We start from the raw sequence: 18,001 nt of genomic DNA, 5'->3' as shown, positions 1-18,001 counted from the left end.
TATAGAAAGCAGCTGAGCCGAAGTGATTCGGGCTTCCGCTTTCTGAAAGAACCTCCTGTGGAAAGCATCCATTAGATCTCGGTAAGATCTAATGCTGCCTTGGGGGAGGCTATCGAACCACCTTCTTGCGTTCCCGATAAGCAGCTCGGGAAACAGCTTGCACATATGGACCTCATTAAGACCCTGGTTCGCCATGTTATACTGATAGCGTCTCAGGAAGTCATGAGGATTCTCTAACCCGTCATAAGTCATCGACGGAGTTCGGTAGTTCTGTGGCAAGGGAGTTCGGGTGATATCGTCCGAGAACGGAGTCTTCAATGCTCCGTACATGGCGAACCCGACATCTCTTCGGTATGGAGGAGATGGAGTTTTCCTGTGATTCCGGTACTGAGGAGGAACAGGAACATGTCGGGGTTGAGGATTCTTCTTCCTGGAAGACACGGCACTACTGCGGTAGTGACTTTCATGTCTGGATGAGGAGGGAGAATCCACCGTTTTCGTCTCCGGCTTTTGGCCCTTTTGCAGGAAGATTAAGAACTCTTCCTGCTTCTCGGCCAAAAACAACCTGACAGCCTCGTTCAAATCGGGCTGCTGGGAAGACTCGGTGCGATGAGTCTTTGAGCGGCTTGTTCCTTCTCCGTGAGAACTGGAAGTAGATTTCTCCCGAGGCTGTTTTCCAGATCTGCGGGCTGGACTAGCTTCCTCATGGTTATCATGAACGGTATTATGGGTGTTACGTGATCTGGTATGCATTTTTTTTTTTGGGGTGGAAAAAAGGGTCAAAAATTCGCTTTATCACAAATTTGGTTCTCTGTTTCCCACAGACGGCGCCAGTGATGGTTTGGCGAATTTTTGATGGTAGTGAATGCGGGTAAAAAATATAGATCACGACACAGGGAATTACGTGGTTCGATTTACTGAGGTAAATCTACGTCCACGGGAAGAAAGGAGGGCAAGATTGTATTGCTTGATCTGGTTTACCAGCTTACAAATACAGACTTGCTATATAATATTTTTGATGTCTAGAGCGCCCTTTTCTATCTGATCTAAGTTCTATTTATACATTGAACTAAGATCGTGGCTTGCATCACCACTAACTAGGTCGTGGCTTGCATCACCACTAACTAGGTAGTGGATGTCGTGGAGGTCATGAGATCCTGCATGGGTCCACTATCTCTTTGTTTGGTCCGCTATCCTGCATGAGATCCTGCATGAGTTGACACCACTAAATAGATCGTGTAGTGGAGGTCGTGGAGGTTCTGCATGAGTCCACTATCTCCCAGTTCGGTCGAATACTGAGACCGAACTTCTGAACTATGACCGAGCAGCTTTTGCCGATCTGAGAGTAGAGCTTGATTGGTCGGCTTTTACCGAGCTGTAGGCTGGGGCCGAACTCTTTGGTAATGCGGCAGGGGCCGAACTCTTTGGTAATGCCGAACTGATATTCTTCCTTGGGCTTTGGGCTGATGGGCCGTCACTGCTATTGGGCTTGTTTAGTACGTACCCCATCAGTGTACACTATATATTGTGGTTTGATCATGAGTTGTTCCACATCACACTCTCTCCTTGTCCATACAGGTTTATGTTTATGCATGCTTATCTTTTTATTTATTCATGTACATATATATTTTCTCTCACAAAATAATCATAATAATATGTTGTAATCTTATTTTCAGTTAAATTGTGACCTGTTCTTGCATTGCATTCAGCCATGGAGAAGACGGTTATCGAGCGTTTCTACCACAAACATCCTTTGATTCTTGCAAAAAATGAGAGTGAAAAAGAGAGTAATCTACATTGTTACACGTAGCCAAATTGGAGGTTGCATATGTTTGCAGGGTGCGAAATTGTTCGAATAGGATTATCCTCCACAAGAAATGTGGAGAGTTACCTAGTCAGATTTCGCACCCTAAACACCCTCAGCATCCCCTTCACTTATTTGATTACAACCCTCACTCATCTGATCCTTGGTGTGATATTTGTCTGCGCAAACTTGGTATGGCGCTTGGTTACAAATGTTCTAGTTGTAATTTCGATTTCGACATAACATACAAATGCCCAAAGATAAGTATAGATGCCTTATTAAGCAAAAATACAGAGTTACCACACCCAAGCCATCCTCATCACCCTTTGACACTGATGAGGAAGTCCCCGTCGTTTCAGTTTTATTGTGATGGTTGTGGTGAAAAAGATGTGGACATGGCCTACATATGCAGCATATGTGAGATTTGGGTTCACAAGAGGTGTGCCTCGTTGCCCCTCCTTTTCCCCAAAAATCGCCACGGCCACCACCACCACGACCTTACCCTGGCCTTCTCTTTTCCAACTAAACATCGCAAGTATATATCATATTGTGATGTTTGCGACAAAAGGTTGAATAAGACATATTGGGTGTATTTTTGTGGTGATTGCAGATTCTTTGCTCATCTCCAATGTGTCGCATTCCCGACTAAGATCCCAAACTCGTAAGATATTTGTTTGTGTAGATACAGACTCCATATCCTGCTTTATGCACATTAATTTGATTTTTCTTTGCCTTTCTATAACTACAAGAAACATTATTGCTAAACATTACTTGTAATATGTTATTGATGATTGCAGAGAACAGGGTGACGGTGTGGTTAAGTTCCCGCTACATGCTCATGACATAGCTAAGAAGTTGATCACACCTTTTGTAGACAATGTAAACTGGCTCAGAATTGGTGGAAGAACGACACAAACAACAATGCCTATGCCTCAAACCACTGCAAGTTTTTCGTTTTTATTCAATTACCACAAGCATCATTTGAGGCTGGTGAAAGAGTTGGCCAATAAAGATGATCACAACAAAAACATGATGGTTGAGTTGATCAAGATATGCGACGTGTGTGTGACACCCATATCTTCTTCTCCGTATTACGAGTGTGCTCGTTGCAGATATTTCGTCCACTCCACTTGCTACTCGTTACCTAAAATGTTCTATCCATCTTTTTATTCCCCCTTATTTGGTGGATGCGAGACCAATATTTTGAATGCATTGAATCATGCATTCAAACTCTATACCACCTCAGAATTGGATATGGATACAAATCTATGCAGGTGTAAGTTGTGTGGTTTTGTCACAAATGGGAGGGTGTATGAGTGTATAGTGTGCAAGATGATGATAGATGTGAAATGTGCAGCTCTACCATTAACCATAAGGCACTCATCTCACCTACATCACACATTCAAATTGATCACCATCACTGAGTGGAAAAAATGCTTTATATGCAGATCCCACTTGAATGAGATGGATATTGGATATTGCTGCACCAGTTGTGAATTTGCGTTGCACGTGAATTGCGCTATGCTGCCTGCGAGCATAACAATGCGCGAGTGGGACAGATACCACTCGCTGATGCTGTTATCTGATGCCGCTCGCGACCATCCCTCCGACTTTATTTGTGATTTTTGTGAAGGGGAATTGCATCCCAAGAGGTGTATGTATCACTGCCGCCAATGCGACGTTTCTTTCCACCTTCGGTGCCTCAAGACTGCATCCGGTGAGTTCAGAAACGTCAAGTATGGGCGCCAGTTCAAGTTGGATAGGATGCACCCTGATCACCCTCTCACTTTCAGTTGTGTCACTATCAAGAGAAGGTGTGACATTTGCTCTGTGGCTGTGTATGACTGCTGTGGATTTGAATGTGGATTGTGTTACTTTGTTGTGTGCCTAAGTTGTGGTGGGAAAGAGTTGTTAGCTAACAAGATGTAATTTGCAGGTGATGTCAACTTCATTTAGTAGAATGAGAGTTCATGGTTTGTATGTGTATGTTTAATAAACTAATTGGATCTTTAGTTGTCTTAGTGTGTTCCATCTTCCATTCCCTTTGTGGATGAAAAACACATAGTACATGGTATTTTTTTAAATTTTAATAAAATGAAATAAATCAAATTTATAAAAAAAATCTAGAATGTTCTCACTACTTTAACAAAATACTAATCTAATCGTAAAATTCAAACATTACGTAAATACTAAGCTGGAATCCTAAGTTATTTAACTTTAAAAAAAAATCCTAAGTTATTTAACTTAATAAAAATCTAAAATAATAAAGATTATTCTAAATATTACTTCATCAGTCTACAAAATAATGTTTCTGTCTTACCATTTTGGGACATTCACAATTTAAATTCTCATTTTGTTTATGTTTTAGGTAAGTGGAATCCATAAATCTCGAAATCATTACGCTCGCATTTCACCCATTTTCCGTTAACTAACTTTTTCATCGCTTTTTCTTCACATTTTTCAAAACACGCACGGAGTGAAAGTGAGATTTTAAATTATGGACGGACGGAGTACTTCTTCATGCATACTCTCCCTTTTGATCCTTCCTTCACACATCACTCACGTTTCAGCCCATTTTCAAATGTCTCAAAAATATTTAATAAATTTTTTTGGAAAATGTACTATCTTTGATTATTTTTACAGTTTTAACTGTAATGTTAATTACGCCTGTCATTACATTCTTTTTCTAGTCTAAGTCCAACTATTTTTATAAACTATTTTGATAGCGGTTTCATTTCAATTGATATTTGACATTAACCATAAAAGTTTACGTTCGCCTGACCAAGTTATCCAAATTAGTAGAGTAGTTTTTTTATTTAATCTTAATCTAAATTGATATGGTATTTGAATAGGCGAGTGAGTTAAGAGAATAGCCTCGGGATTAGTATTATCATATGTATTCACCTTACAAAAATTATTAGTAGTTCTTCTCAAATTATTTTTTCAATTTTTACATGTTTCAACTTTAATAATTTTAGTTTTACACTCAGCTTTTACTACTCCATTGTTTAGGAACTATATATTCCAATTGTTTTCACATGAGTTCAATATTTTTGACATTGTTTTATTACAATTAACAATATTTTAGTGTAGGAATGTAATCAAATGCACACTCTAAATATTGTACAAACTCCAAACTATGATCTGGACCGTTAGAAAATATCAACAGATGACACAATAGTAGCAACATGAATGTCAACACAGTGTCAACGGTTGATGCTGCGTTGACATTTTCTGTTGCTACTATTTTGTCATCTGTTGATATTTGGAGTTTGTACAATATATGAGTTTGCATTTTATCACTACTCACCTTATATTTGTGTACTGATTTATGTTCAACAACCAATTGGAAATTGAATATTCAATATTGTGTCTATAATTAGTAATTCGGACAATATTTTATTACATAAACTGTGGGTGCTAAAATGTAATTAAGATTCCCACTATTGGATTGAAAAGAAACTATTCATAGGTATAATCAGCACAATGTGTGTAAATACGACCCATCCTCTTGTAAACCCTGTCGTGATCCAATTTGCAGCGATCCACTGATTCATTAACCATTTCGATAGTGAAGCACTCGGCTGGAAGTTTATTGCTAATTTGATTGCAGCAATAAGACCCAACTATGGGTCCCACTGGGGCTTCAAACTCTTGACACAAAGCTTCGAGAATTCTATTTTGACAATCTGGATCCATATTACTATAGCATTTCTCACCCAAAACTAAGGTTTTATTCACTAGGAGAAAAAACATAATCTTAATCATCATTTTCGATTTAGAGTCCATGCCCATTTTATTTTATCATGACTTTGATTGAACCTTTATAATATGAATGTTACATGTATATATATGTTATAATTATATTAATTCAATGCACCAGTTAAAACTTACATTTAATTTATACAAACCGTTATACAATATTTGAATCTTAATCACTATACAATAAAACAACATATAATTAACTTCATAGGTTGGTGTTATAATATAATCGTATTAGCATTAGCATTTTGCTACCTCTGTCGCACATTATTTGAGGTCTTTCTTTTTCGCAGTTGTTTTGGAAACACGTATGCCGACCCAAATAACCGATAAAATTATAGGGTTAGGACTATAAAATTGCAACCCACATATAAAATCGGGTTTTCGGTCAAGTCCATTGCGGGTTAGCACGCCGATTGTCCATTAATTATTTTAAAGAATACAAGGTTTCTTATGCGCTTCAAATTTATGTTTCTTTGTTGTGATCAGATTTAGGTAAATCTTCTTGATTCTTTCTCCGAATCGTATTAAAAAAGTCGAATCACACGGGGTCTAAGATTCTATAAATACTATAATCCCTGTATTTTTTGAATTTATTTTTTGTCATCATGCAACCTTGGCGAATATTCTGAGCACCACAATCGTCTACTATTGGTTTTTGTGTATATTACTCTCGTTCCGTAAAAAAAAATGCCATTTCATATTCAATGGTTTCCTTCCAAATACTTATTGTATCATCTAGGGTTAAATATTCATATTTCTTTTGTTTATTAGTTCACATCAAACTAAACCTAAGACCAGATTTTTAAAATAATTTAAAACTGAATCAATCTGATTTATTTGAAAAATGAACCTGAAATTCGAAATTCAAATTTCAAACTAGGCAAACATATTTCACCGAAATGTATAATTGCATTGTCAAAATCAGAATATAAAAAAATCAAAATTCGAAAATAATTTTCTAGAATCTACATAAAAATAAATGTATGAACCAATATACATTTAGTAGCGCTATTAAAACTATTTTTTTTTCTTGAACCAAATCTAAGTGAAATCAGAATATAATAAAATTTCAAATCAAATTTAATTGAAATTCAAAAATTCGATATAATTCGGATATTTGGTTTTCAAGTATTATCCTCGCTTCTACTTCGATTTGAAATTCGAAAAAGAATCAAGTAGCTTTAGTTTGATTTATTTTATGAGCCTTGTACATATAGATTTTCGGTTCAATCCTACCCACATGTAGGTCCGGGTTTAGATGGGTCAAGAGAGGTTAACCGACCCCACCAACGGTCCATGTGTTCCAATGAAATTGGGTTTGAAAAGAGATGCCAATTGGGCCAACTCAGTGGATTTCGGGCCGGGCCAGCGGTTCATGAGTCCCAATGTTTTGTATCGATTGCTTAAGTGAATTACATGGGAATTGGGATAAATTCCCTCGACAATTAATGGACAAAGCCTAATTAATTAACTGGCTTGGATAATTAAGAGTGCAAAAAGCATGTACAACGAGAGGCCATTTGAAAATGAAGAATGGTACTCCTACTACATATAATGATATAAAAGGGGTGCCCTCAATAAATGAACCAATAGGTTACGGACCAATTAAATCAAATTAGTATTTTCAGCCCACTTCTATCTCCTTTTTCAGCCCATATAATTCCACAACACCAATTTCCCACCGATCCCAAATAATAAATAATTCGAGCAATTGGGCTGAAAATACGAAATAGAATTATATGGCCCATGACCCATTAACCTATTTATTGATATGCCCAATAACATCCCATTTTCTTATTTCATTCATATATACTACTGCCCCTATTATATTTTTAAAATACAGTTAGCTAATGAAGTATTCCTTCCGTCCATGAAAAATATGATACATTGTAAGTGACATGAGTTTTAATACGAAATTGGTAAAGTAAGAAAGAAGAGAAAAAAGTAAGAGAAAAGTAGTGTTAGTGGAATGTGGGCCCATATTATTAGTAAGAGAGAAGAGAATAAAGTAGGAGAGAAGTTGTTGAAAACTTTCCTTTTTTAGATGTGCTCTATTTTTCGTGGACAACCAAAAAATGGAAGATGTGCTCTATTTTTCGTGGACGGAGGGAGTATTATATTCTAAAAAGTAAAGGGCAAATTGCTAGTAAATATTACTCCAAATTTGGTCAATTTCAAAATATTTATAAATACTCCCTCCGTTCCATATTAATAGAGTCATTTTCTATTTTGGGAATTTCCAAGTTAATTGAGTCATTTATATTTTTGGCAAAAAGTAATTCTCACTTTTACTTTATTATCTCTTCATCTCTCTTACTTTACTTTCTCTTACTTTTTCTACCATACATTTAACACACTATTTTTAAACTCCGTGCCGAAAAGAAATGCTTCTATTAACAAGGAACGGATGTATTATTACTTTGACATTTTTATCCATTATCTCATAGAAAAAACATTTGGCATGTTACATATATGTTTGAATTTATTGACATGGTGCATACATAAGTAAAAATTAAAGATGTGATTGCCTGACTGGATAGGTGTATTAACCGGCATCATTGAAGTAGTCAAATATTTTGTCCACGAGTATTATTTTTGTCTGCCACATCATATATGATTTTTCCTAAATCTAATACTATATGGAAGAATTAAAAAAAAAGTCAAAATTATAATATAATCTATTGTTTTTAAAAGTTGTAAGGATTGACCTCAAATTGAGTAAAACTTGGTAGGTTTTCCAACAAATAAAATATACTAGTACTTATTATGAATAAAACATAGGTCACAAGAAAAAGAAATTAAAAAGACTTGCATTTTCACTATTTAATCTCATAATTTTTCATCAATACAATGGCCAATTTTTATCCATGATAGATTAACATTTAGGGGTGAGCATTCGGGTTTCAGTTCGGTTTTTTATCCAAACCGAACCAAAACTGAAAAACCGAATTATGTTCAAAACCCGAGCCGAACCGAACCGAACCGAACCGAAAATCCAAAAACCGAAAAACCGAAAACCGAACTTCAAAAACCGAACAAAACCGAAAAACCGAAAAACCGAAAAATAAATATGGAGTATACATTAATATATATAATATTTTATTTTATATATCCTAATAGAATATAATATATATATATATATAATAGAATATATATAATGCATATTATATAAAATATATTAAAAGAATATATATTCTATATATGATACAATATATTAAATTAATAGAATAAATATATATAATATTATATTTAAAATATAATTCGGTTTTTCGGGTTTTTTTCGCCCCAACCGAATTTCGAAATTTCGGTTTGGTTCGGTTGGGATATTCGGTTTTCGGTTTTTTTGCTCACCCCTAATAGATTATTATTAATAAAAGTTGATAATAATTATATCAAAATACACAAGATTGCCATATTTCTATGGCCATAGTGAAAGCAGCGTTGGGTCTTCTTGGCAAGGGTAATGAATTGGTTGATTAGTAGCATCATTAATTACTTTCAATTTACTCATTACAATCAAATTAATTATCATAATCACCATCATTATGTTTTGATTTTTGAGGACTCATGCTTCTAAGAGTAATATATAACCTTAGTTACAACATCTTGATTTTGCAGAGTTCAAATATATATTACTCACTCAGATTTCATTAATAGTAACCTACATAGGTATATTATCATCATCTTAATTCATAGCAATTAACTTGTAATCAAAAAGCTGGATTTAACCGAAAACTTTGATCCTCATTCATTAACAGAAAATAGAAATTAAAATCCGAAGGCTATTAATTTATGGCATTCCACGCTGCACACGTTTGAAGAAAAGAATTCCAGTCGGTGACAGTGCAGTTCCGTGGCATGTCATTGCAAATGTCCATTTGCTTGAATTCGCTCCGGTCAAAGAACCAATCACTCACGGCTTGTGTTATCGTCTGAAAAAAAAACATAAAATCAAATTAGTAGAGCGTGTGACAATGAAGAGATTGATTTGTTAATTAGACACTTGTATATATTCCGTCTTACCTTATTATTAAGCACGTTGTGTCCGGCCGATGATGAGCATGTTGAATAGTCTTGACTACATAGGTGGCCATGTGCATAGCATGTATGTACAAAATAACCTATTCTCGAGGAGCTATCAGCAAATGTATTCGTAATCGTGTTTAGGAATGTGTTCCTAAAATCTAAACAAAATAGAGAAATTAACATGAGAGTCTGCTTCTTATTAATCTGAGTCCAAAATAGTGAAAATCTTGTATATACCTTTTATAATTGTTATCTCGGTCGAATTGCAAAGCATTAAGTTATGTGTGCAATCGTACCATCTTGGAGTTATATATCGGAACACATTTTGTGTGATCTGTAACATGGCAGTAGATTGGAAAAGAAATGTATATATAGAATTAATGACAGCAACGATATTAATGAATATTAATGTTGTAAGATTGCCCATACCTGAAATAGGTCGAAGGCTGATTCGATTAGAAATAATGGAGTTTTAACATCTTGGACCAAATTTTCAGGAAAGAAACACTACAAACATGGATATGATTATGAGGAATACTTAAATATGGAGTATTATTTTTTGGAAAAGTAATGAATGTGTTTATGATTATGTGAAACATAAGTTCATTAATATACTCTTACCAGAGTTGGATTGAATTTGGATGTGCATGACGGAGGCAACAAATTTGTCAAGCCCTATTTATACACATGGCATAAATGAGTAAAATGTAAAAAAAGATGTATCTTAATAAAATATACTCTAATTGATTAAGTAACAAAGTAGGTTGAAATAGGAAAAAGAATATATACATGTGTTGATATCACGTCGGAGAAGCGATTTTCTCTCCAATCAGCTCCAACAAAATGCTCTCTATTAGAGATGTAGAAGAAGTCAATCAACGACAAGTTTTCTGCTTTAAATTTATAATAAAATAAAATTTGAATTGTGAGAATTAAGTAACTAAGTTTGAGAGTCTTACCCATGGATAAAAAATCCAGAATCTGATAGACACTTAACCCTAGTAGTATTAGGAAATAGGGTCTTGAACTTATCACAATGTAAGATTGTGGCTAGTCCCCCCGCTGAACCGCCAGACAATAATGCCTGGGCAAATAATATCAAATTGTCAATTATAATTTTACTAACCCACGTTTGGTTATAATTTAATAATTCAATACATTCTTAGCATTTCCAAGTCCAAGCCTTAGTAGCTCATCCATCATGGCATCATAGATTCTTGCACCCCTATAAGTTAGGTTGTGTGCCTATATATGTGCAACAATGTAATTAATATTATAGTCAACTAAGTTAAATATAAGTTATACATATAGAGGAAATTACTCACCGGATCTACCTCGTCGACATTGGAAAAAAAGGACGAACCGTCGCAGTAAAAAATATGAACAGTATTCCAATTGTAAAAATCTGAAATATATGTGTAACAAATAAAATATATATTAATAGTTGAAATTACAGAATTAAAATTAACTACGTATATATACCGGGATTAAAGGTGGAATTATCTTCGAGCATCCCGCCGAAAGACATGTTGCCGGGCGTTGGACCAGTTCCAATTGGAGTTCTTGTCCTTTCAAGGCAGTCATCAACATTCACACACCACTCACCACCCTTGCAACTCCAAATTGTTAGTCTTATTAATCAAAATTATGTTAAGATTAGAAGATAACTAATTATAATAATACAGGATTTATGGTTATAGGTTTTATTTGGATTTGGGTGTTGAAAAAATTTCTGAACCGAGGCTCGTTTCAAACTCAATTTCTCAATTTTTGTATTCTTTTATTTTGTACGATCATGAATTTATTTCTTTTCATACTCCTAAATAATATATATACTCCTATTGATCAAATTAAAATCAAAGTTTTATGAATTATTTTTAATACTCCACTATATAGCAAAGATCACACGATTGGTTTAATTTAATTACTAAGTGAATCTGTATTCATTGAAATTGCAGGATAAAAGTTTTAATATAATGAATCTATCTATCGTGTTTCACAAAAGAAAATACTCCATACAAGTAATTAGTATACTAGAATATGGAATATTTTGATAAATTTACAAGATTAATTAAGAGGAAGTTGTTCATATTTGAGTACCTGTAAGTAGATGTGCCAGTTATCGACTCCTGCTCCATACCCTCGGCTATAAGCGTAACCCGGAGGGGTACCATCGAGGCAAACTATACAAAAATATCAATTACTACTATAATTTAGTTAGTTAAGCAAAATAATAACCTACCCATTAATAATTATTCATATATATGCATGTATGTATGTACCTGCTCCTTTAGCAATTGCACTCTCCAATATAGTTATCTGAACATTGTGAGCGCTGACGTCGATGATTCCGATAGAAACCAAGGAAAATACAAGCGCTAGTAGTAATCTGGCCATGACTTCTCTCACTTGAATTCTGCAAATGAATTTCAAGTTAATTAGTCATCACATTTCTCATTAATATACAAGTGATGCTTAGTTAGGTTCACCTAAAAAATTTGGTAAAATTTATGCATACGGAGGAGAATCAAAAGAGATTTACCTAATTAAAAAAAACATAACAACCATGTAAATTAGCTGCATACAAAATCAGATGCTGTCTCCACCTAAAAATTTGGTAAAAGTTGAAATTGGCACCCCAATCATGTAGATTTCTTTAGTGGAAATATACAATATTAGATTTGTAAGATCAAATTTGTGAAAGCTAGAAAACAAACAAACATACAAACGGATGGGAAGCATCAGAAATTTACCTAACTAAAAACATAACAGCATGTAAATTAGCAGCATACAAAGCAGAATGCTAAAAATTTGGTAAAAATTGAATTTGGCACCTCAATAATCAACTGATAGTTACCTAATTTTAAAAAAATTTACAGCCATGTAAATTAGCTGCTATGTCCATTAAATCGCTTCTACAAATGATGGAATTAGAATGCCATGTCCATTAAATGCCTTAAAGTTAGATATATAATTTATTTCAATTTAATGTAATTGAGTATAAAACTATAAATGACTGTTGAACGAGAACAAATTTATTTCCAAATGAAAAATATCTTAAAAGTACAGCAAGAGTTTAATTTTGGCCAAAAATTGAACTTAACTTCTTGGAAATATATGTTCATTGCCCAATCTTAAATAATAAGTTATAACACACTTAAATCTTCTAATCAGACGACAACAACATACATAAACTTGATGGATAACATTTTTAACTTTCACCAATTGAAATAAAAATATACTTTTAATAAATAAATGTAGATAAAATTAATGGATTCGAATTGATTCGTTTAATCCTAGTGTTTTGAGACAATTAATTATAATAGAAGTATGATAATGTCTAAAGTTAACTTCTATTTTATTCACTTCATCTTTATTCCTTAAAATATTATTAGTATTAAGACTTCAACTTTTTAATTCCTTACCTTTGTCACAAGTCACAACTCACAAGCGAAGGATTTCAAGGTTAATTGCACAAATCGCATCGACATGACTGGGAGAAGGCGAAGGTGGCGCCTGGTCTCACGATCAAGCTGCAAAGGAGGACAGAATTAAGGAACCAACGAGGTTAATATTACTCCAAAAGCCAAACACCATCTTTGTGTTTGACGAAATGCCTCAAAGAAATATACACTCTGAAAATCCCCACGGAGTGTTAATTTGTTATTTTCTCTCACTCAATATAATTATTAACTGTTTAATTTGGTCTTAGGTTATAGTATATGCCTTTTATTTGTTGTTTGCTTTCACTCAATTATTAGCCCTGTAGTTCGGTCTTTGATCATAGGCCTCCATATTTGATAAAGCCAATATATGTAAACCTTGCAAAATGATAATTGCAAATCAAGTTTGAAGATGAAGAAAATAAAATAAAATAAAAGGTGAAAAATTATAATTGTGGGACATATTAAAAATTTTAGAATCACAAATGCTTTGTTCTTTGCTTTCATGTCAATCAAAGGTATATTTACTTTATATATATCTGTGTGTGCATTATAGTACTCCATATTTTATGAATTTTGTATTTGCTCTCAAGAGTTTATTGTATTTAATTTAATTTCATGTAGTAATGTTAATAGTAGGCCCACATAAACATTAATTTGTGCTTTCCTTTGATCTAAACTTGAGATATTCTATTATCAAAATTCATTTTATAGTCCCACTATAGATAAATCAGTTATTACTCGACTAGACCACTATATTTCTTATTTTATTTTGTTTGTTGTTAATACTTAAATGTATGAATGTAGTATAAATACAATATTTGTGGGGAAGTGAATTAATTATAAATACTACTTAATGCTGCAGAAATTTTGCAACTTCATTTATGAAATGAGTAAGAATTTTAAAAAAAAAGAAGGAAATATACGTACATATTTGAGAGAATAAGTTAAAAAAAATTATCGGTTTATTTTTGGCTTTATCTAAAAAGATAAATAAAATAATAAAATTGGATATTTGTGTATATTTGCCTCAGTTTTATATTGGCTTATCCCTGCAGCTCAATGTAGCCAAACTGTTTGTAGAAATGTCGCCATAAGAAACTCAACAGCATCACCTAATAAAACTGTGTGATTATGTGAATAAACCATATTTATAGCTAATTAGTGGATGATTCATTCATATTCAACTCCAAAAACAACAAATTAAACATAAATCCAAAGCATTCTATTTAAATCATTAATGAAGCTCCCTTAAACAACAAGAACTGACTCTTAAAGATGGTTATCGAGATAGGCGATGGACATATTGGCGAAAAAGAGTTGGGAGTAGAAGAGTTTGTATTATTTTTTCTTGTCTCAATGTTACAATCGTTCATCTCCTTCATATAGGAGGGAATCTATTTTAGAACAAAGTATGCATATCAATTGAGTATCAATGACTCCCCAATTTGTCTCCCAATTTGTCTCCTTATTGACTCCCGATTTGCCTCCTTTGATTTAGGTAAGTTTGACACTCCCCCTCAAGTTGAGCAATGGTATCTCCAATGCTTAACTTGCACAATATTTCTTTGAAGATCTTGGGGTGAACTGCCTTGGTTAATATATCCGCCAATTGTTCTTCTGATCGGACAAAAGGGAATTCAATAATGCCTCCTTCCAATTTTTCTTTGATGAAGTGTCGGTCAACTTCCACATGTTTTGTTCTGTCGTGTTGCACTGGATTTTCTGAGATGCTAATCGCGGCTTTATTGTCACAGAATAACTGACTCTTTCGGGTTGGTGGAAACCCAATTTCTGTGAGTAATCTCCTAAGCCACAGGATTTCCATGAGTCCACTCTTGATTCCTCTGAATTCAGCTTCAGCACTCGATAAAGCTACCACTTTCTGCTTCTTGCTTCTCCATGTGACAAGATTGCCTCCAACAAAGGTGAAGTAGCCCCCCGTGGACTTCCTATCGACGGGATTGCTCGCCCAGTCTGCATCTGTGTATCCGTCGACTTCCAAGTCTTCCCCTTTAGCTAGGAATACTCCATAGCCCACCGTTCCTTTTAGGTACCGAACGATCCTTAAGGCTGCTTCCATATGAGCAGCTTGAGGATGGTGCATGAACTGGCTAACTACGCCAACTGCATAGGTAATGTCTGGCCGAGTGTGGGATAAGTAGATAAGCTTCCCTACTAGTCATTGATATCGCTCGCGGTCTGCAAGATCAGCTCCTTCTTCTATTCTTAAACCGTGGTTTGGGATCATGGGAGTTTCTGCCGGCTTACACTCCAATAGGCCTGTTTCTGCCAACAAATCTAGGACATACTTCTTTTGTCGTAGAAATATTCCGTGTCTAGATCTCAACACTTCAATTCCAAGGAAGTACTTCAATGCTCCAAGATCTTTCATTTCAAACTCCTTAAACAGATTCTCTCTCAGGCTTTGAATTTCTTCACTGTCATCTCCAGTGATGATCATGTCGTCCACGTAGATAATTAGGCAAGTGATCTTGTCTCCCCTTTTCTTCGTGAAGAGTGTGTGATCGGAGATACTTTGTTTGAACCCTTGCTTAACCATTGCCTAGCAAAATCTTCCAAACCAGACTCTTGGAGATTGCTTCAATCCGTACAGTGTTTTCCTCAGACGGCACACTTGGCCTTTTCCGAATTCTGCCGAGAAACCTGGCGGTACTTCCATATAAACTTCCTTGTTTTCTTCTAATGCCCCATGGAGAAAGGCATTGGTGACGTCGAACTGGTGTAGGGCCAATCTTTGCAGGCTGCTACAGACAATAAGGTTCGGACGGTGTCCATCTTTGCAACCGGGGAGAAGGTTTCTTCATAATCTATTCCATACACTTGGGTGTATCCTTTCGCCACAAGTCTTGCCTTGTATCTCTCGATTGTACCATCTGCTCTTCTTTTAATGGTGAAGATCCATCTACATCCGACTGATTTCTTCCCGTTAGGCAATGTGCACTTTTCCCATGTTTCATTTTTGATGAGAGCATCTATCTCCTTCTTCATAGCTTCTCTCCAAAGTCGATACCTGGATGCTTCTTCAAATGATTGAGGAATTTCCTCATCTTCATACAACGCTGCTTCAAACGCTCGAGCCATTTCTGATAGCTGCCCCTGTACGGTATTTGCTATTGCATATCTGGCCCGTCTCCCTTTCCATTCTGGTGAGTATCTCCGCGGTGGAACTCCTCTTGTACTTCTTGGGGGTAGCTCGTACGGTTGTTCCACATATCCGCCACTCGTTTCGCATTCGATTCCATTGTTCCTATCAACATTAGTATTCTCTGAAGACATACTATCATTATTATTGGAACGGTTTACCTCAGGAATCGAAGACGGGTTTGATCCTTGGTCAATGTCACCTTGCGTCTCGTTCTGTACTACGGGACTCGACGGCCCGGCGGTGCCGTTAACTTCTTCTGTTGGACCAACTTCTGCGACAGGGCTTGGCTGTGACTCTCCCCCTGAGTGTATTTCCCTTGGACCAGTGTTGGGTATGGGTGTAGGCAGCCAATTTAGTAGGTCACTGTTCGGATGATTATCTGAAGGTTGTGTCTCCCCCTGACTACTAGATTGGCTGTAGAAGTACTCGCCCTCCACAAAGTCGCAATTCATGGTAGTGTGTATGTGTCGAGTGGTTGGATCATAACATCTATAGCCTTTCTGATTCTTCCCATAACCAAGGAAGACACATTTGAGGGCACATGGGGAAAATTTGGTACGTTCATGCTTAGGGATATGGACAAAGACTGTACACCCGAACACTCTAGGTTCTAGAGATAAGGAGGATGGGAGCTCGTAATGTTTTGAAAAGACATCTAAGGGAGATTTGAATTCTAGAATCCCAGTTGGTAAGCGGTTCATCAGGTAAACTGCAGTAGCTACGGCTTCGGGCCAGAATGACTTGGGTATTTTGGATTCAAGTAGAAGGGCTCGGGTTACTTCGAGGATATATCGATTTTTCCTTTCGGCGACCCCGTTTTGTTCTGAAGTATAAGCACAAGATGTTTGATGAACTATTCCATTTTCCCGGAAAAAGTATTGCATTTTTGTGTTGACAAATTCCCCCCCGTTATCTGACCTAAGGATTTGAATCTTTTGGTGATACTGAGTTTGGATTAGGGTATAAAATTCAGTGAATTTGTCAAAACATCATACTTATGTTTCAAAAAATATATCCAAGTCATGCGAGAATAATCATCAATGAATAGCACAAAATAACGAAAACCTTGTCCCCCAATAATAGGAGCAGGGCCCCAAACATCAGAATGGACTAAAGCAAAAGGTGTTTTCATTCTCGTATTGTTCAACTTAAAGGTGTGTCTGTGGCTTTTGGCTAACAAACAAGTTTCACAATGAAAAGAATTCATAGAGGTACCTAACTTAGGATAAAGCATGCGAAGATATCCCATGGATGGGTGTCCTAACCGACGATGCCAAAGCCAAGCCTGCCTGTCAATCGGTCCGTGAGTCAGCATTGCAGCACTCTGTTGGGCTATCTCGTCTACATAGTACAGTCCATTGCGCTCAGTGCCACGCCCAACTATCGTCCCCGTCTTGATATCCTGTAACATGCAAAATTGAGGATGCATCAGTAGTTTGCAATTGAGCTCCTTAGTCACATGACTGATAGATAGGAGTTTATGCGATAATGATGGGACAAAAAGGCAGTTAGATAGGCGTAAAGTGGGCGAAATATTGATTGTTCCGGCCCCTTGGACTCTAGCTAGGTCCCCACTGGCCGTCTGGACATAGGACTTAGTGGGTTCTGAGATAGTCAGAAAATCAGAAGCATCAAACGACATTGTGTCAGTTGCTTCGCAATCAAAAATCCAATGGGTATCTGTAGGGCCTATTTGGGACATAGAGGAACATGCTAAGACATCAAAGGAATTTTTACACGGTATAGAAGGTAGGTTTTCAAAATTTTCAAGAATTTGGGGTGCAATCTGTAAGG

The 18,001-nt window shown here is 35.8% G+C and overlaps 2 protein-coding genes across 3 annotated transcripts; one reads left to right on the top strand and one right to left on the bottom strand.

Annotated features, from left to right (window-relative positions):
* The first annotated feature begins 2,139 nt into the window (after positions 1-2,139).
* On the top strand, positions 2,140-3,733 carry LOC121799727. The gene is made up of 3 exons (XM_042199181.1): positions 2,140-2,339; positions 2,415-2,465; positions 2,602-3,733. Exons 1-3 carry the CDS (start codon positions 2,140-2,142, stop codon positions 3,731-3,733), a joined length of 1,383 nt encoding a protein of 460 aa, XP_042055115.1.
* Positions 3,734-9,292: 5,559 nt separating this feature from the next.
* On the bottom strand, positions 9,293-12,033 carry LOC121799032 (pectin acetylesterase 11-like). 2 transcript variants are annotated; one of them, XM_042198350.1, is made up of 12 exons: positions 11,878-12,033; positions 11,696-11,778; positions 11,078-11,204; positions 10,921-11,000; positions 10,754-10,840; positions 10,555-10,679; positions 10,385-10,445; positions 10,217-10,270; positions 10,025-10,102; positions 9,833-9,929; positions 9,593-9,753; positions 9,293-9,501 (listed from the first exon to the last, which is right to left on the bottom strand). In XM_042198350.1, exons 1-12 carry the CDS (start codon positions 11,990-11,992, stop codon positions 9,355-9,357), a joined length of 1,215 nt encoding a protein of 404 aa, XP_042054284.1. In that variant the 5' UTR covers positions 11,993-12,033; the 3' UTR covers positions 9,293-9,354. The 2 variants fall into 2 exon arrangements, with proteins under 2 accessions (XP_042054284.1, XP_042054285.1); XM_042198351.1 differs by lacking the exon at positions 10,754-10,840.
* Between the last annotated feature and the right edge of the window lie 5,968 nt (positions 12,034-18,001).

Source organism: Salvia splendens, chromosome 4 (assembly GCF_004379255.2).
Source record: "Salvia splendens isolate huo1 chromosome 4, SspV2, whole genome shotgun sequence".
Taxonomy (NCBI): domain Eukaryota; kingdom Viridiplantae; phylum Streptophyta; class Magnoliopsida; order Lamiales; family Lamiaceae; genus Salvia; species Salvia splendens.
This window is presented reverse-complemented; position numbering and strand designations above follow the sequence as displayed.